Genomic DNA, 18,861 nt, shown 5'->3' with positions numbered 1-18,861 from the left:
TGCTTTTTCAATTAGAGTGAAGCGGAGTTTTTGCCAAAGGGTCACTTCATCTGTTCTGCATTTTAACATGTTGCTATCACTTTTAGCAGTTCTGAGTATGAGTTTGAAGGCCCTACCATCATCTACTGCCCTTCAAAAAAGGCCACAGAAAAAGTTGTGTCTGAACTGACTAAACTCAATGTGCTTTGTGGTGCGTACCACGCTGGAATGGGAATTCAAAAAAGGAGAGAGACCCACCACCAGTTCATGCGGGATGAAATACAGGTACCTAGGAAACTAAGTTCATGTTTTCTTATTTATAATTGCAGGGTTTCTAGTAGGGGAAAGAATTTGGGAAGATAATTGTGTTTCCAATTTACTTTGTATATTCTCTGTTCTGGACACGAAATTGCTGGCCTGTGCTGATAGCAGTATGGTTCCTGGCTTAGTTTCAAATTCCTCTAGTAAATCTCTTAAAATGCATAGCATGTAAGGAAGCTGGTGGTGACTGGAACAATGTCCTCCAACATCCTGTGAATTGCTTTCTTCTTCCTGTAGCTGAGCAAGGAGAGAGCTATCCTGGGGCTTCTGTTGTTGTTAGGACAGATTTTGTCACTGGTTTGAGGATAACTGCCTGAAAACACTCGGGATTTTGCCATCACATAGCATCACTCATGGCTGTAATCCAGTGTTCATGCTGTGACCCAAATCAGGCTCCTTGTTACCAGCGAGGTAGAAGTCAAATGAGAATTTGAAGCCATTGTATTTTAGGCTGAATTTTGAGTCATGGCAAGAAGTTGTCACTGACAGTGTGAGCACTAATAGCAACCCAAACATATTTTTGATGCTCGTTTCAAAGCATATGCTGCGTGGCTCCTGTTTTGTAGTGTATTGTGGCTACAGTGGCATTCGGAATGGGCATCAATAAAGCAGATATCCGGATGGTTATTCATTACGGTGCCCCTAAGGAAATGGAATCCTATTATCAAGAAATTGGGAGAGCTGGTCGCGATGGGCTTCCTGCTTCTTGTCATGTCTTGTGGGCTCCAGCAGACTTGACTTTTAACAGGTAAGTGACTGAAGACAGCTGCTTTGGCACAGATAGCCGAAAGGTATCCAAAGAAAGGAGCAGGAAAGGTTTAGTTGAAATCATCATGAATTTGTCAGCATAGTTCCGAGTATTTTTCTGCATACACTCAGTACTGGATACTAAGTATGTTATATTTATTCTAGAAGATGTTAACATTACCATACTTGTCTGAGTGTCCTTGTTCCTGTTCTGCTTCCTGAAGATGTGTTGCAAGGCAGACAGTGATGAAACTTGGTCACTTGTTCTGTAAATCATCTGACCTGTTTATAGACCTCTCAGTGCCCTTTAGGAGTTCTGGTGCTGTAGAATTTTTTTCTCCTCTCTTCTGTTTCAGGAAACCCTGATAGTAGAGGTCTCTTCCTGACTTTGTTGATAGCCAGTGTAGGATCGCAGAAATGTCTTAGCTCACTCTTTGGAACTTGTGTGACCAGACTGCCAGTCTGTGAAACCATGTACTTCTCTGCTCTTTCTTTTCCAGGCAGGCAGAAGCTTGCCTCTTTCCACGTTGAGCTGGAAATGGTGTAGCTGCATTAATGTGAAACCCAACGCCTGCAGTACTGGCTTGTTTTCCATGCCTTGTGTGACAGAGAGCATGGTGCAGGTGGTAGCTCAAGTTTGGCTCGTGCAGCAGCTCAGAGCATGGGCAGAGTGAGTTCTCCATACACCTATAAAGTACTCCCATGCTATTTTTTTTCAGTTGGATGCTTCCAGTGACTATTGTAAAGGCTATTACATTAGGCATTAGGTAGATGTGCCCTAGCATACTGCCCCTGAATTTCTTAAAAGGAGGGTGGTTAATATACTAGCATGGCTTGTGATCTGGCAGTAGCATCAATAAGAACTTAACAGACCTTATCTGGAAAACTAGAGGCTGAGTGAAATTGCCCTCTGCCTCTTCTTCCCTGCTGTGTGGCTTTCAACATGGGTTTCTGAAGCTTAGTAGTTTGTGGTGCTAAAAGAAGCTCAGTCTCTCCTTCTGCCTAGTTTAGAATAATTGTCGTATGTAGAAAAGCATGAACGTGGTGTTCTGACTGTGCCCCATGCTGTAAGGATCCAGATTATAGAGAAACAGGCAGGTAGCTCGCGTCTGGCTTCAGGAGGATATTTTCTCCAGCTGTTTCCAGTGAACCTGGCTGAGACAGTCTGTGATACTTCATTGTTGGTATGGCGCAGGGGAGTAGTTGTCAATACCTAAGGTTCTTCACTTTTTATTTTGACTGACAGACATCTTCTAACTGACATACGCAGTGAAAAGTTCCGATTGTACAAACTGAAGATGTTGGAAAAAATGGAGAAGTACCTTACCTCAAATAGCTGCAGGAGGAAGTGAGTACTGTACTTTATTACATGTTTTGTATAACTTCAGTCGTTGTGACTCGGTCACAGGGGTAGACTGTGGCCATGAGGCCTCTTCAGTATCAAGAAATACAGCCTTTGGCGTATTTATACATATGTATCAAGTATTCCTTATTTACTTCTCAAGGAAAAAAAACACTTCCTTTTCTTTAGAGGAATCAGGGCCAAGTAATTGGCTCCCCAGTGAATTAATTAATGATGCTGATTTCAGCTCTGTTTTCTGCGATGAATTTAATGTAAATTCTTGTTCTTTTATTTAATTCCCTACTTTTCCCTTGGATAGAATCATTCTGTCTCATTTTGAAGACAAACAACTCCGAAAGGTCTCCTCTGGCATCATGGGCACAGACGAGTGCTGTGATAACTGCAGGTGCAGGTAAGCGTTCTTCCCTTAAGACTGATACAAGAGGTTACGTTCTCTCAGGCTGATTTACAAGGCAAATTACCTGAAAGAATTGACTTTTTATGCATTTGGTTTTGCAGATGTTCAGCCTGAAGCTTATCTTTGTTTGAACAGCTGTCCCTAACTTGCTACTCAATAATTGAAGAAGCTGTGAGGCAGGTTATAAGCAATAAGTTATGTTGTGGGAAAGCCTGTAAATAAACTGTGGCCACAGTTCCCTAAGTGGTTTAGAGCACCTTTCTCAGACTGTGAAATACACAGTGGTTCATCACTTTGTAAGTCCTGTTGGGTAATTAATCCCAAAAGAAACGCCTTGAAAGTGGCATGTGGTGCCGTGTGTCTAAGGTTAAATGGCCGGAGTGTTAAGGGAGCTGCTCTCCTGTTAACAGTGTGTGCAGACATGTTCTTTCTGGCGCTGGTAATAATCTCAGATGTGCTGAAGGGAAGCCAGGGGGTCAGGGGTCAGTAGTCACACAGAAATGAGCAGAAACACTTTCCTCCAGCTCTGACGTGCGTGCACATACTCACTTTCCCTGAAGCTGTAATAAGTGATCTCTTGTTCTTACTGATAGCATAGCCCTTTATGATCAGAGATGAGATGTTACAGCGTGTTGCACTTGGCAAAAAAAGTTACGAGCTCACTTACACTTCCTATATGTTCTAGGATTAAAGAAGCTTTGTCTCAGCCCTACCAAAACTAACCAAAGCCTCTTGTTTGAGAGGTCATACATACTTCCAGTCCATCTGCGGTTACGGTGTTGTGCCAGTGAAGGGCCACACAGTGAATTTGTTACATAACTGAAATTATTTGGAATATAGAACATTGTCCTTCTTTGTTTTTTTGCAGCGATTTGTGCCAATAATTTTTGGTGCTTTTTTCCAGTCAGTAACACATGTAGTAACAAGCCATAGAAAATAAGAGTTGCTGTCCCTTTCTGTTGTTTTCATTTTGTGTGTGTTTATTGGGGAGAGGAAAAAAAAACACTCTTGGCTATTAGATGCAATTAAACAAAGTCTGATGCCAAAGACAGTCCAAATATTCAGATACTGAATTCAGAAGATTGCTGAGATGACACTGTTCTGTCACAGTAAGTACCGTGAAGAACTGCTTAGTGTTTGGACATGCAGCTGGGTTAACTGTGTGTGATTTTGGTTTTGGCTTGGTCTCACACTTTTGATCTTAGTTCTTTATGCTTAAAGGAATCTTTAGTTGCTCACATAAATGTAAACTGAGGTGTGTATTTTATTTGGTTACCACTAGCTAAACAACCTTTGAAAGAAAGGAGGGAGGACTTGGTTTGTATATGCTCAAGCTTCATTCCCTTGTGCCTTTCAGAGCCTCCTGTCTTGCGACCTCCAGTGACTCAGAAGGAGGCTTACAGGACTTTGGAAAGCAGGCATATCAGCTGCTGTCTGCAGTGTGCGCCCTGGAAGAGAAGTTTGGAACTAGAGTTCCCATTTTGTTTCTACGAGGATCTGTAAGTGATATTAAAAATCATGGTGTGTGCTCTGAGAGCAGAGGGGCCGTTAAGGTGTCCAGACCATTTAATGATACACCAAACATCACATTGATACACATTTATGTGTTTAGTACCTTTTTCTCACAGTAAATAGATAACTCAAGAGAGGTAGGATAAATTTCCTGAAGCTGTTCAGCAACACTTCCCATGCAGCCTTTAAATGCAACAGCAATAAAAGCAGCAAACCTCCTAAGCATGTTGTACTTTCCTCTTGTGCAGCTACAGTGAAGGTACAGCTGCTGTCTCCAAGCTCTTGCTGTCTTGGCTCTTTTTCTAAAAGGTGTAATGTGCAGCCTCGTATGGCCCAAGAGCTTAGCTTAGAAACAGTGTGTTATTTGCACTGGACAGAGCTGTCCTGTATTTTGTGGGTTACTTGGAGTAGGTTATTGACAGTTGGCTATTAACCCAAAGAGTGGTGGGGATTGTGAAGCTCTACCTGTACGGCTTCAGCCCCTATGCTCTTTATGGTGAGTGTAATGTCTTTGCAGAGACGCTTAAGTGGCTTCTCTGTGAAGACTCATCCTTTCTGTTGTCCTGAAAGGAATAACCTCTTCAGAGTTAGACCAAACAGGTCTCTGTTTGGTAATCTGTTGGTTTGTGTTTAAATAAAGCACACGCTGGCTTGTTTTCTGGCTGTGTACTGCTGACTGATTCAGAGCAGTGAGACGGGAAGTAGCGTATTAGAGGAATATGAGTATAAATCATCTATGAATATCTTAACGTGCAATGCTTTTTGAAATACTGGGGAGGAATGCACCAGATATAAAACACAGGCATAAGAACAAAATCACTTCAAATGTTTACAGCCCAGAAAAAAATCACCTGCAGTACCTGATAACACTCAGTGAATGATGTCACACTTTCTTTTTATTAGAAAAACTGCTAATTGTCATAAAAGTGTGGCTAGGATGAAAATACATTGTTACAGATTTTAACAATCCAAGCTACTTGAAATTATTAGACGTTACTGGGAGAATTGACAATCATGCCAAATCGGCACTGCAAATATGGAATAACTTCTTATTGCTTACAAGAATACTCTTTTCTGGGCTAACATATTATTTTCAAAGTGTTTTTCTTTGCTCTATTGCTGCAGTTTGACCTCTAGAACAAATGTATGAAATATTTTCTGAATATCACCGTAAGTTAAACATATCTGTCTGAAGATGATGGTTGTATTATTTTAAGAGGTCACATAGCTTCTGGAGAATTGATGTGTTTTTTTGTTGTGTTTTTTTTAAGTTAGTGGTATCTTTTTCCACCAAATATGTCCAGGTGACCTCCAACAGACTTCAGGTGGACCACAGGGGAGGCCAAGTTTCACTTAATATTTGAAAGCTGAGTCAGACTGAACAAGGTCCTCAGGGAAACCTTGAACTAGAGCTGCATTAATAGAAATATTATACTACCGTTCTAAACCAAGAAGAATGTGATATTTAAAATGTGCATTGTTTATCAGCGACTGGGAATTTATAGTTATGTCAGCAATGATTTTGTTATTAATAGGCTTTGTGACTCATTGCAAGTGGCTTTTAGTAGTAACTCTAACATTTAGTCATTTCTAAGTAGTTAAAATTGCGAGTGTGGCATAGGACTGACTTGTCAGAAGCCAGAACAGTATGACATTTGTCCCAAATATGGACAAAAAGTTTTTTGTTCTGCATCTTATTCCTTTTATAGAAATTTCTATCGTTAACTTGCTCTTAAAGTCAAAACTGTGTTCTGAAAATGTGCAGCCATTGGAGTAATTAATGTAACTGGCATAACTGAAAGGAATATTTCCAGCTTTAACGTAATGCGTGTTAAGAGTTGAATGAGGGCTGTCTAGACACGAGGATGCAGGACTTGGCTTTTTCTGCCTGCTGAGGAGGTGACTCCCTTGAGTTCAGAGTCAGGGCTTAGTGCCCTGGTCCCATGCAGCAGTGAGGTGAGTCCCTCTTCCACGTGGCTCCTGTGCCCTGCTGCCAAAGGGGTGCAACAAGCCCCTCTTCCTGCTGCTCCACTCGCTGCATGTGCTAGACAGGAGCTCCCTGGCTGCCTGAAATTCTCTAGAGTGTTCTTCCCTGCGGTCCCTGGAGACGTTAGGAAGCTCAGCAGGCCTTCCTGTTCTAACCACTGCCTTTCCTGCATCTCGTATTTGTCCTTCTCTGCTCCTCTGCATCAGCCTGTTTTGTTCTCCTTTGTAAAGCAAAATGGGCTCTTGAGGGTAGGAGACCTATGTTTGTATGGCTCCTAACACACAGATGATTCCAGAAAACGTGCCAACAGGCATCTGAAAAGCCTACGTGAATGAGTCCTGTAAATGCAGAAGGCAAGCCTCCACACCTTTGTCCCCTGTTGTCTGAGATTATAATGTAGTCATCTTTCATATCACAATACACTTACTTATAGTATACATTTTAGAATCTTATTTATATTAGAAATAGCATGCTATATTATGTATGCAAATATTCAAGTCTTTGTATACACTAGAGCATATGTTTAGTGTAAATATATTTGTGTAATCCAAAAAATGTAGTTCTGTAGACCATGTAGTCCTCCCTAGGGGAGGAGACTTTCAGCAAAACAGCAAATACAGAGTCTGAAGCATGACCTTCTGTTTCTTATTCTAGCAAAAAAAAAACAAAACAAAAAAACTTCTTTGTCTGAGACTCGTTGACCTACTATCACTTGATCCGCTGTTACTTCCCTCTTTCAGAAATGTTCTCAGCTTTTCAGACTGTCAGTGTTTCCCTTCCTCTGAAAGGGGCTTTAAGCTCTCTGCACTCTGTTTGGGTCTTTTGAGTTCATGGGGTGAGAACCTGTCAAAGAGGACCTCATAGGCTTTTTTGTCCCCCAGTGTGGACCACTAGTAAGAGATGAGGAAATAGGCGACTTTTTCAAAACAAAAAGGTCCTTGAAGTGAAGGCCAAAACATTACAATGGGCAGCTGAAGTAGAGGAGGAGCCATAGAGCAGATATCTGTAGTCAGCTTGTTGCAGACTCTTCACCCTCGTCATGTCCTGGGATTTAAACAGGCTTTTGTTTTTTTTGTTGACCTATTCACTTTTTCTTTAAGTTTTTTAATTAAAAACACAGGTAACTGCTTCTACTCAAACTCAATTCTTAGATATTCGAACATAGTGATGTATTGAATGGATCTGAGATTGCCCTGAACAGGTTAAATACAAACTGCACTAATGTGGTTTTTTTCCTTTGATGCCTTGAGTGGCTGGGTTGTTCCTATAACTTCCTCCATGTGCAGAAATGGAGATATTTTAACAGTATTATAACCTCAATGTAGTTCTGTCTGGGGGCTTGCTTCAAAATGAAGTTACTGGTTGTGATCTTTTTCACAGCACAGAAATGGGTTAGGTTAGCAAAGACGAGAATGCTCTTCAAGCAACATGGACGAGGCAATAGGAGCTGTTGTAAATGTGGTTACTGTGGGGGGTGTTATATAAACTTGAATAAATGTTTTTGGCTTGTGACTTTACAGAAAAGTTCTTCTGTGAAGATATGTTCTTGGAGACACCGTCATATCAGGATATATCTCACTGGGTATGTTGGAAACTTTCTTTCACAAAGGCTGGAGAAGCCTGACCAGTTCTCTCAATTTCAGAATTCCCAGCGTCTGCCAGAGAGGTACCGAAAGCACGCTCTTTATGGTAGTGGGAAGGACTTGACAGAGAGCTGGTGGAAGTCACTCTGCCAACAGTTGATAATGGAAGGGTTCCTCAAAGAAGTCTCTGGGCGTAGCAAGTTTGCGACCACGTGTGGGCTTACCCAGAAGGTACTTCTTGGTGTGAGACTACCTATCGAAGACTTCTGAGTAATCTATAGCTAAGCCATACGTTGTTTTTTTTCTTACAGGGAAGAAATTGGCTTTTGAAAGCTGGATCTACCTCAAATCCAAGTCTTCTGTTACAGTCCAACGAAGACTTAAACCTACAGAGACCTCCTAGAAGGTAATTATAGTATGCATGTCCTCTTGAGCACCTTACATTATTTTAACGTCAGATTGGTGTCTGAAGCCTGCTTCTCGAGGTGGCAGGTTTGACAGGAAATAGCTGCGTTAGACTTTGCAGCCAAACTTTTTCCCTTATGCAGTAACATAATATTTTAAAGTCAGTAGATCAGGTGAAGATAAGAAACATTAAAGGAAAATCTGCCAAGGTTTACCTTCTTTTTAATGCTGATGAGTTATACCATGAGTCTTTAACTAGAGCAGCTAAGAGTTTTTTCTCTGTTTTGCACTTGACCTACATTTTCATAAAAGTTAGCTTTTCTGCTTCACATGCTCAGCCTAGGTACTACATGCCTGTGTTGTTACAAGAATTGCTTCAAAATAAATGTGTAACAGTTTGTCTGACTTTGTGTATTTTCTGAAATTTTAACTTTCAAAAATCTTGGTGAGTATATCTGCAAAAGTGGTGTGTGTTTTTAGTGGTGGTCAGTCGATTTGCCATCGGAATATATGGCTTCATGAAAATGGCACGTGAAGTTTTGCTTGTGATCTTCCACTTCACTGTTTGTGAAGTATAACTCATTTTGTTGGTCTTCTTAAATATGAACTTAGGCCAACTGTCTTTGAAGTGGAAGGTAAAGAACTGAAGGCAGCGGAGGCTTTGCTGTGACAACAAATACTGTTAGAATGAACCTCTTCAGTGTTGGCCTTTGGACATGTCTTCAGATGTCTAGATTGTAATTACCTGATTGATTTATTTTTTAGCGACACATTGTCAGAGTGCCAGTTTTCTTTTACCTTCTCTAATTTTCTATTGTGACTTTTTAGCTAGTCAACAGGTCTTTTAGAAGAATAAAAACACTTGTTTGTTCATAAACAGTAAGAAGTGGCTAAAAGCATATGCTTAGTGCAAACCAGAAAGTTGATACTTGCATGTTTTCTCCAGAAATGGGATTTTTAAAATTGAATCTTTCTATCAAGACAGCATTGTCACAGAACTTTGATTTCTGTCATCGGAAATCCTTGTCTCTTCTGTAAGACAAGATTCTTGTTCCTCATTAAAGCTTTAGTATTTTGCATGGGCTTTGAGGTCCTTGGTGTTTCCCTGGAAATTATGTTTCTAATAACTTTAATAATGATAAGGAAGTGTGATTTGTCAAAAATTTACCTGTACGAAGTTCCATTCAGTTTGCTTGGCAAAATAGTAACTTTTTTCAAATGGCAGCATACAAACAATTCAGTCTGATTTGAGTAAGATAGAATTATTTTTTTTTTATTACAACAGTAGATCTTCACCTGTGGTGTCAATGCAGGGCTCCCCGAGCATAAAAGGAACAAAGCAGTCACCAGTCAAGCAGGTCAGTATGAGTACAACTCCTCTTGTGTTTTTACCCATCCTTGTTCGTATTAAAAACCTTGCAAGTGTGTCATGGCATCACAAATGTACATTTTGCTGCTTACAGCAACTTCATTTGAAATACTGTTAAATTAGCATTTGTTTGTCTTGTTCTTCTGTGTTTTATAGATGTCTTTGTATGAAATGTTTTCATGTGAGAAAACAGCTGGAATGCCTTCAGGAAGGAATACCATGCTTAACAGGTACACTATTCTAGACTAAAACAGAATTACGAAGTTCCGACTACATAATAGAGGTGTTGTTGGTGATACAATCCTTAAAACCAGTGCTCTGCTTTGAAGTGACCGTCAAAATGTTTTGACTGCAAGTAACTAGTATTTAAAAAAAAAAAAAAGACTTTAAAAATGTCATTGTTTCAAAACATTGAGCTACAACATTTAACAAGCTTTGCAGAATTTGACAAGATACGTTAAGTTTAAATACTTCTAGCGTGTCATAGGCAAAGCAAGTTTTATTAACTGTGAAATGTAAACTTTAACTGATTTTACTTCAAATCCAGTAACAAGAAAAATAGGAAAATGTTAATTAAACTGGAGTGATTGCAGCTTTATATTTGATACTTTTACTGTGGCCATTTATTTTTCAGTCAGTATTTTCTATGTGATGGTTGAAACTGTAATTGATTTTAAATTGTGTTTTAGACAAGCAACTGAGAATAATTGTTTTCAGTTAAATGTAATTAAGCTAAAAAAGACAAGCTGTGACTGTATCTTAATACTGGCAGAACGGAACATGTTCCCTGTGTAGTCATTGTAAGTGAGCATATAGGTTTAGGTTTCTGCCCTTTTATTCTCTTCTGAGATCAAGTTGAGGCTTTGTGAGGTTAAAAAATAAAGCAAGCTTTTGCAAAGGGCAGACAAAGTAATTTGTTCTCGAGGATTGTGTAGTGCTTCAGATCACACTGACCTAGCATTTTTGAGCAGTTCCATTCTTTCAGACAAGCGGCCTGATGCTGGCAGAACATGGGAGCACCAGATGTCATTTAAGCTGAGAAACTGCCACTGTAGCCACATGGAGAAAATTTTTTCTAGGGACAGCTACAAACTAAAACAGGTTATTTTGCACTTTGCTTAGCAAAGCAAGGAAAAGACACTCTTGTTCTAGTTTGTCTACTTGCAGATACTGCGCTGCAATGATGGCAGTCTAATTGGAGATTCCCTGAACACATGAGTCTATGATAGCTGTGATGCTGCTCTCCACACAGACATACCTAGTGGTAACAGTAGCTTATTTGGCTTACAGTATGGCAGCTGTGAGCTGTGTGAGCTTTTAAAGTTATTAGCTCTTTCTGGCAAAGATGAATATTACTGGCCATGAGTAGAAATGCAAGGTATTTCGAAGGGATGCTGTCAAAATAATGTCATGAATGGACAAGTGCCTGTAAGAATATGCTTTTGCTAATAATACAGAAATCCAGGTGTGGGTAGGGATATAGGTGGCTTGCTCACTGTTTGAGTTTTGTACAGCAAAAGGTTATTTTTGAGTTATTGGACTAGCTGTGGAGGAATTCTGATAAATCTGGCCTTGGGATATTGCTAATTCTGCCCTAATTAGCTCAAGTCCATAATCAGTGCACCTGCTAGCTTGAGGTGCTGGGCCATGGTCTGACTGTGCTGTCAAAGGGCAGGCAAAAAAAAAAAAATGTCAGGCTGGTGCTCTCTTACAGCCTTGGGCAAAGTTAATGAATAAATTAATAGAATACAAGGGCTGACTTTTTACTTCATTATCTTTCTTTTAGTTTCCCAGAGCACTCGCCTGTGAGATCTCCTTTGAAGTCCCGAGAACCTGTTTCATCTCCGGAAAAAGAACTAGAGGTAAGTCTTTGGAAGAGAGGATATCTGTGAATTGCAATCAGCCTGTAGAGCACAGTCCTGCTGTACTGAAGAAACTGGCTTGGGCAGCTCGTGATATTACAAAGATGTCTTGAAAAGGAGCCCTGAAAGAGAATTTTCAGTATGAAGATTGTTAATGGATTGTAGGCTTTTTGTGTATTAGTGGAAAGATGAGGGAAGCTTTAATTTTACCTCTCATATTTGAACTATTCCTACATGCCTGATCACAAGCTTCTTTCTGGGAATTTGGCTCTCTTCTTCACAGACTGCTCTGTATGGCAAGCTGTTGACTGCTAGACAGAAGGTAGCTAATGAGAAGGCAATTCCTCCAGCTGTCTTGGCAACCAACAAGATCCTGGTGGAGATGGCCCGAATAAGGTAAAGCCAGCATGCATGCCTGTTAGATAAACTCAAAAACCAATTGCAAGCCAAGTCACAATTTCTCTTTCTGCTTTTGGGAGTTTGCCTCATTAGTAAAGGAGCAGCGTTTTTCCTGAGGACTCTGTCGTAATACCCTTGTAAAATGCTTACTGGTGTAAGTTAAATAGCCATTAATGTTAAACTTGTCTCTTCATGCTAGTTCTTATTTTAAAAAAAAAAAAAAAAAGCCGACTTTGCATATGTCTCTGTAACTAAGTCTTCTGTCAGCTTGACAGTCATGGAGGGAAAGGTGCGTGTTGTCTGATTCTTACTTGTCCAACTTCTCTCCAGTGTGTTTTAATCATTCTACTATGTTCATACCTGGTAAGGATTACAAGAGCATTCAGGTCAGGAGCTGTCCCTTACCTTGCACAGGTAGCTCTGTAGCACAAAAGAATAACCAAAATTTTGTGTTGCTCTTGACTACTGAAAGGAAAGGAAAGAAAAACACTTTCTTCATTGTAAGAGAGGGTGTTGTGGTGCAGCTTGGTGTTTAGTGCATCTAAAGAGCCATCCCCAGCTGCTAAACAGCATTAGGTAAACTATGTTTGGAATGCATATGTTCTTCCATACATCTCTAGGCTTATATATTTTTAGGAGGTAAAAGCAAATAAATAACGGATGTAGCTAACATCCTCTGAGGTATTAAGCAGCAAAACTAAAATTTTTGCTATGGTCAAGCTTCAAGATACCAAAGTGCAAACAGTGAACTGAACTAGTTCCAGAGATGATAGTGCAGTAAAAATATTTTCAGGTAGTGATTATTAGATCTGCAGCTCAAGCACATATCATTCAGACACTTGATGTTTCAAAGCATCAACATAGGATGGTTCCATGGCTTTTATTATTCATCCTGAACCAGGCCTACAACTGTTGAGAATGTGAAGAGGATTGAAGGTGTATCTGAAGCAAAATCAACCATGTTGGTCCCTCTCCTGGCTGAAATTAAGGACTTCTGCCAAGCAAATGGTTTGCAGGTATGATTTACTAAAGTGTCTCCTACCATGTAAGAGCACTAAAAGACATAATTTGGTTTGCAGCTCTTGGATTTCTCCTTCAGGGTTTGTCCTTGTCACAGCTTTCCTGTCCAAGCAGGGCAGCCAAACTGTTAGCCTTGCTTACAAATAGGCCTTCTACATCTGAATGTGCTATGTGGTGACAACATGAGGACCTGGATGATAAGTGTTGTCATCTTGAAAGTCCAGGACGTACTTGTAGAGAACACCCACCTAGCAGGGCCGAGTATCCAACCAGTGCCATATTACTGAGAGCTTGCAGCTAGTTTAGTGATTTTTTGGGATGGAGTCCAAGGTTTAGGAAATGTTCCCTCACCAGTTTATTGCTTCAGTGGACTCTGAGGGCAGGACTGAAGTTTGCTTCTGTAAGTTTCTCCTTAGGAGACTGACAGAGATAATAAGTCTTCTGGCTTTCATGAACACTCTGCTCTCTTTTCATAGTTGGTTTTACTTCTGTCTGAGATTTTCTGTAAAGTGGCTCTTCATCACTCTTACCCTTGCAATGGCAAGAGACTCCACTAGGGAGGGGCTGTGGAGCACAGGACTGGAGGAGCTGTGCAGCTGTTTAACTTTGGGGGGTTGAATTCTCCTGTAAATCCACAGGTATGGGGATTTAGATGTCTAGAAAGCAGGTAGAGCAGTAATACTGCTTCTCTGTGATGCTTGAGATAACTCCTTAGTACACTGAACACCAACTCATCTTTTTCCTCAACAGCAAACTATTAGGTATGGGGACTGCAAGCATTTCTGTTTTTCATTAAATCTGTGATAAGCAAAAGTTTAAAATAAATGGAGGAACTTCCCATACAAAACAGCAGACAGAATACCATAGTTTGTTCTGATGGAATAGTTCTACATATATCGTAAGCACTAACTAAGAAGTTTTGTGTTGATCTGGACACTTCTTGGGGCTTTTTTGCAAGTCCCTTGACCAATCCTATGCTTTTTGTTAAGATGGAGTATATGGGTGTCCATCCTGATTCCCTTTCTGCTTTCTTTATGTGGAATGTGGAATTGGGGTCAAAACCAACCTGCTCAGAGATGAGTAACTCTTTCTGTTATTTCCTCAGAATTTCTTCAGGTAATGGCAAGGTGATTCATTGGTTGTTACTGAGATATAATCCTTTTACTCCTCTTTATCTTACTCAGATGGATGCATTCCCTACATCTGGACCTACAGATCAGAAAGAGGCATCTCACCGGAAGCATGCTAGAGCCCTTTCTCCCTCAGAGCATGTCACATATGTCTTGTTCCAAGACAAAAATCTCTCCGTGGTAAGTTTCTCCTTGTGGAGGTCTCTTCCTTTTTGAGAACTAATGGTGGGGATATTTTGTCTAGAGGTAGGGGTTTTGCAAGTGTTTTCTCGTAAATCCTCTGCTAGGTTTTAGTTCCACTTAGTTCTGTATCTTTGCCCTTAATACTGTGAGAAGACAAAAACTTCCTGATCAGGTAGCCTGCTGGAAAAAGGATAGTCACCAGCTTAAAGTGTGCCTAAGGACTAATTAACAAGAAGCAGTTGTATAATTCTTAATGGATAACTTGATGCTCCTTATGATTGTATACATGGTTGTATGCGCAGTGTCTGTATTGTCTGGGGGAGAAATCAGTAGAAGCATGAAACCTATTTCAAGAGAGACAAGTAACCAGTTTCAAAACTCTCCTGAAAAATGCAAGTTTAAGTGGAGTAAACGTGAGATGTTTCTCTTCGATGCAAATCTCTTAAGAGAATTTATTTAACATATTTGAAAAACAAGAGGGAATTTGTTTTGGTGCTGTTAAACATGTTCTGCTCTGATATTGTAAATCATATGGACTACTGGAAGGTCAAGCGCGTCCTAGCTACTGAACAGGAGACATGTGAAGCTTTGTCAGAGTACCACCATCTGCTTAACTATGAGGCAAAAGCCTCCACTTCCTTTGTAGTAGAACTTTCTGGGATTCAGCTGCCAGAGGGTGGAAAGAGGGTGGTAGTAAGTTGTGACACAGAAATGTGAGCTATAGAGCAGGCTGCAGTGAGCCTTCAAGGTAGCCGCACAGCACCCTCGCTGACTAGAGCCTCTCCTCATCTGAAGTACGAGGTAAGACATTGCACTCAACCTAAGAAGTAGCAGCCTTGAGAGAAAAATGCTTTTCACAAGCTGGAAGAGAAATTAGGGAAGCAATAGAAGTGATAAAGTGCTTGTGGGGTGAGGGGTCGTTGCACAGCTATGTGACAGTATCCCCTGTTGCTTTTTGGACATGGGAGCTTGCCAGGCTTTGAGCTTTCAGTTGTATTTCAGAACACGTCTGCCACCTTAATTCCTTCTGCCTTTGTTTCCCTGTTTCCCTAGAGGACTATAAGTGAGACCAGATCTCTTCCTCTTTCTGAGATTGGCACTCACCTGCTCCAGGCGATGAAAGCTGGCTATCCTGTCAACCTGGAGCGAGCAGGTTTGACTCCTGAAGTTAAACAGATCATTTCTGATGTTATCCGTAATCCTCCTATTGACTCAGGTGAGCATTACAGCCCTCATCTGAAGCTTCTCATGGCAGTGGCGTACTAATAATGAAGGGAATGCAAAATATCACAACTCTGGTACTCCTTTAAGTAGCATCTATCACTTTTTTGGAAGACCCATGACAAAGCAGAGCATGGCAATGACAGTTATTTTCCTTCCAAGGTTGTGTTTCAAAATAGGGCAGTCAGGCCTCATTAAATATCAAAATTCTACTACTCCACAGCATAGTGGAAGGATTTGTATTGCTCTGGAAAAGACCCAGGCACCGCTCTTAAATGTGTACTTACTCAAGTGGAAGTCAGGCAAGCTGAAAGAAATCAGCCTGGTGGTGTCTTCCCATGAGCAATGGCATCTGTGAACAATATACTGAATAAGAGCAGTAGAATTTCCTTGGGGAAATGTCTCCAAGGTGATGCTTATTTATGAGGATAAGGCTGAATAGTGCAGGAAATCACAGCGCTGTGAGCTGGTGCTGTTGGCTAGTTCAGAGGCTCAAGACAGCCATGTACTTGTGGCTCTGCTCATGGGGGACTTAAAGTTCAGCCTTGCCCTCAGAGCTTAACTTCTTAAGTTAGCTGAATTTTCTGACTTTATAGCTTCGTGACTCCTGTCCTATTTTGGGTGATCGTATCCTTTCAGCAGCAGTTACAGGCCCAGCCAGACTCTCAGCTTACTTCGTTAAACCTACTGCTCTGCAAGTTGTCCATTCCAGCATAACAGAAGATGGGAGGCTATTCAGCCTGAGTTAAAACAGCCTTCCTCTCGAGAGAAAATGGTTGATAGGAGGTGCAGGTTAGAAGCAGGCTGATTATGACATTTTAGACTAAATTTGAGGGTGGTAAGTTTGTGCAAATGAGTGGGAGATTTATCCCATGATCTCACATTCTGGTTTCTTATGATACAAACCTATGGATTAAGTTTCACTTCTTCTAAGGCTTTCTATGCCTTAATCTGTTTGTGCTTTAATGAGGGAAAACTGATGCTTTACAACATAAAACTATGAGTGAGAGAAAGGACAATTCTTTTTTTTTTAAATAAATAAATTATATTTGTATTTTTTCCAAGACACCACCAAAATTCAAGCAATTAGAACACTTGTTCCTGCAAATATTGAACTGTATCTCATCCAGATGGCTATTGCATTATTGGAGAAAGAGAATGGAAATAAGGCTCAGCGTGGGTCAGCTGTCAAAAGGGTGTTGGTATGGTCGGATGGGCAGCAGGAAAAAAGAGGAGCATACCAAGCAAGCAAGGAAGATGCTTTGTGGAGTGAAAGAAAGGTTAGTAAAAGAAGCTACAAAACCAGGTTTGTTTAAAAAAAAAAAAAAAGTTTTCTTTTTCCTTTGTAGGAGCAGGCCAAAAGCTGTTGTTTGTTGCTGTTTTCAGTAGTGCTTGGCATTTCCATCTTCCCAATACACCTTTTCCTGAGCTCTGGATAAGTCTTGCTACCCTCTAAGACAGGACCAGAAAGTTCCTCCTGCAAAGTGTTGGCCTAGGAAGAGGGCTGTCCCTGTGCATCCCAGCTGTGGTCTGCTCAATGTCACTTCAGCTGATCTCTTCCAGTTGATCTCTTCCTATGTGGAACTCTTAGCTCACATCTGCTGTAGTAGGTACTGGATGTGCAGCCTGGGAAAGATTAGATACCCAGTGGTCCCGCTGCTGTAGACTGTCACAGCTGCAGCTTAATAATGGCGTCAGAATAAGGATGAACCCTTTCTGCTGTTGTTCAGCCCTTCAGAAAGTAGATACGAAAGGTTCCCTGTAGAAACAAAGGATTTCTCAGTAGCTGGGACAGCGGAAGAAAATTAAGTTCATATTTCTGCCTGGTATGAGAGGCTTTGGTAATCTTGACCTTTATAGACAGAGTCTACGTTCTGCTCTCACCTTACTTCTACGCATTGGTACCCGATGACCGATGTGATGTGGGAAAAGTGATCGTTTGTCTAGAAAGCTCAAAGATACCGGGGAGCTGAAAGGAAAAAGCCAGGGCCAACACCTGCCGGAGTTGTTTGACAGCCCTTCATGGGTGCCTCTGTGTAGCTGTGATAACATGAAAAGTGTCGTGCCCTAGGTCTGAGTCTTTGGGGGGAGTTTCCTTTAGGAGAAGGAAATACGGAGCTCTCTACTGCAGTTTGAGGAAGGCTAGACAAGCCTTCCCAGCCCTAGGGTGGCCTCTCAGCTTCCCCACAAGTCTCTGAAAGTCCAGCTCAGCACCTTGTACAAAAGGTTGCCCTCCACCGAGTGGCTCAAGGTGAGAACAGCAGAAATTCCTAACTGTAAATCGTCTTGCTGCCTATACTAGGATTTCATGTCTGTTCCTTACAGGGTTTTGGGATGCCGCCTTCAACTTGGGATCAAATAATTTTTGGAACCTTGCCATTTTGCTGAATTGATTGCTTCTTGCCTCCCTGAGCACTATTTTGTTCCTAAAATATTAGTGTCTGAGCCTTTTTTCCCCTGAAATTCATCTGACAGTCCAGTTTCATCAGCTGTAACTATACTTTTTTTTCTGTTGCTGTTGGAGCTAATAACAGGAATGACATGCTATTAGAGATCAAATTAATATTGTACAAATGAGTAGACTGCAAATCTAAACGCTAATCAAAATAGACTTCATTCCCTTCTCTTACAGAAGATATCCTTGTTCAGACAATATCCTTGTTCCAATAACTCTGTAGCAAACAGCTTTTAAAACTGCTATTAGGTGTTGTTTTTTAACATTACTGCTGTTTTTACAGGGTAATTTGATCAATCCTGTGCTGAAGGAAGGAGCTGAAAAAACAAATCCACAAGTGGTGCCCTCAGCTTCGGTAAATAGATGTCCTTACTATAATAAAGCATGCAATAGATTTGCCGTTAGTGATGCTCTAAGTGAGACTGAGATGTGCACCTGATGCAAAAATCTAAGCTTTAGTTCTTTCAACCAGTGACAAACAGGTATTATATACAAATTGGGAATTAATACCTCTGTGCCTTCCGCCCCATTGTCATCTAACACCTTTACTTGAAAAACATATCTGAAAATACAGTACTTGAAATGGAAGCAAGTATTTCAAGTTCTTGGAGCCACTGGGACAGAGGAAGTATTCTTTTCCACTACAGATGTCCTGGTCAAACCACAACAACAGGGGAAAAAAAAACAAAACTACAACAAAAAAGCAACCACCCAAGTAAAACTTCCAGTTCCTGTAATTGAAATTAGTGCATTTCACTTGTTCAAATTTTATTTTGGTGAAATGGATAAATGGATAAGAAATAGTTAGGGATCTCATTCAACAGAGGTGTTGAACTCCTGTTTATAATTACAGGCTAACTTATTTCCCCCTTTTAAAAAAAAAAAAAAGACCCAGCCTTTCTATTGAATGTAGTTATTGCTTTAATGC

General features: G+C 40.7%; 1 protein-coding gene across 11 annotated transcripts in view; it reads left to right on the top strand.

Annotated features, from left to right (window-relative positions):
• Window positions 1–18,861, top strand: part of WRN (WRN RecQ like helicase) — a 42,743-nt gene that overhangs the window by 21,805 nt on the left and 2,077 nt on the right. For 7 of the 11 annotated variants that reach the window (XM_083833109.1, XM_083833112.1, XM_083833104.1 and 4 more), the window contains 16 exons: window positions 87–264; window positions 867–1,048; window positions 2,294–2,395; window positions 2,709–2,801; window positions 4,165–4,306; window positions 7,950–8,120; window positions 8,201–8,295; window positions 9,580–9,652; window positions 9,820–9,893; window positions 11,450–11,525; window positions 11,809–11,921; window positions 12,826–12,940; window positions 14,129–14,254; window positions 15,311–15,473; window positions 16,544–16,758; window positions 18,217–18,288. In XM_083833109.1, coding sequence (XP_083689235.1) covers window positions 87–264; window positions 867–1,048; window positions 2,294–2,395; window positions 2,709–2,801; window positions 4,165–4,306; window positions 7,950–8,120; window positions 8,201–8,295; window positions 9,580–9,652; window positions 9,820–9,893; window positions 11,450–11,525; window positions 11,809–11,921; window positions 12,826–12,940; window positions 14,129–14,254; window positions 15,311–15,473; window positions 16,544–16,758; window positions 18,217–18,288 — 1,990 coding nt within the window. The remainder of the gene's footprint in view (window positions 1–86; window positions 265–866; window positions 1,049–2,293; window positions 2,396–2,708; window positions 2,802–4,164; window positions 4,307–7,949; window positions 8,121–8,200; window positions 8,296–9,579; window positions 9,653–9,819; window positions 9,894–11,449; window positions 11,526–11,808; window positions 11,922–12,825; window positions 12,941–14,128; window positions 14,255–15,310; window positions 15,474–16,543; window positions 16,759–18,216; window positions 18,289–18,861) is intronic. The other 4 variants (XM_083833110.1, XM_083833107.1, XM_083833111.1 and 1 more) reach the window with 2 other exon arrangements.

The sequence above is a fragment of the Anser anser genome (genome assembly GCF_964211835.1).
Source record: "Anser anser genome assembly, chromosome: 4".
Lineage (NCBI taxonomy): Eukaryota > Metazoa > Chordata > Aves > Anseriformes > Anatidae > Anser > Anser anser.
Note: the sequence above shows the minus strand (reverse complement) of the source record. Positions and strands in the feature narration are given on the sequence as shown.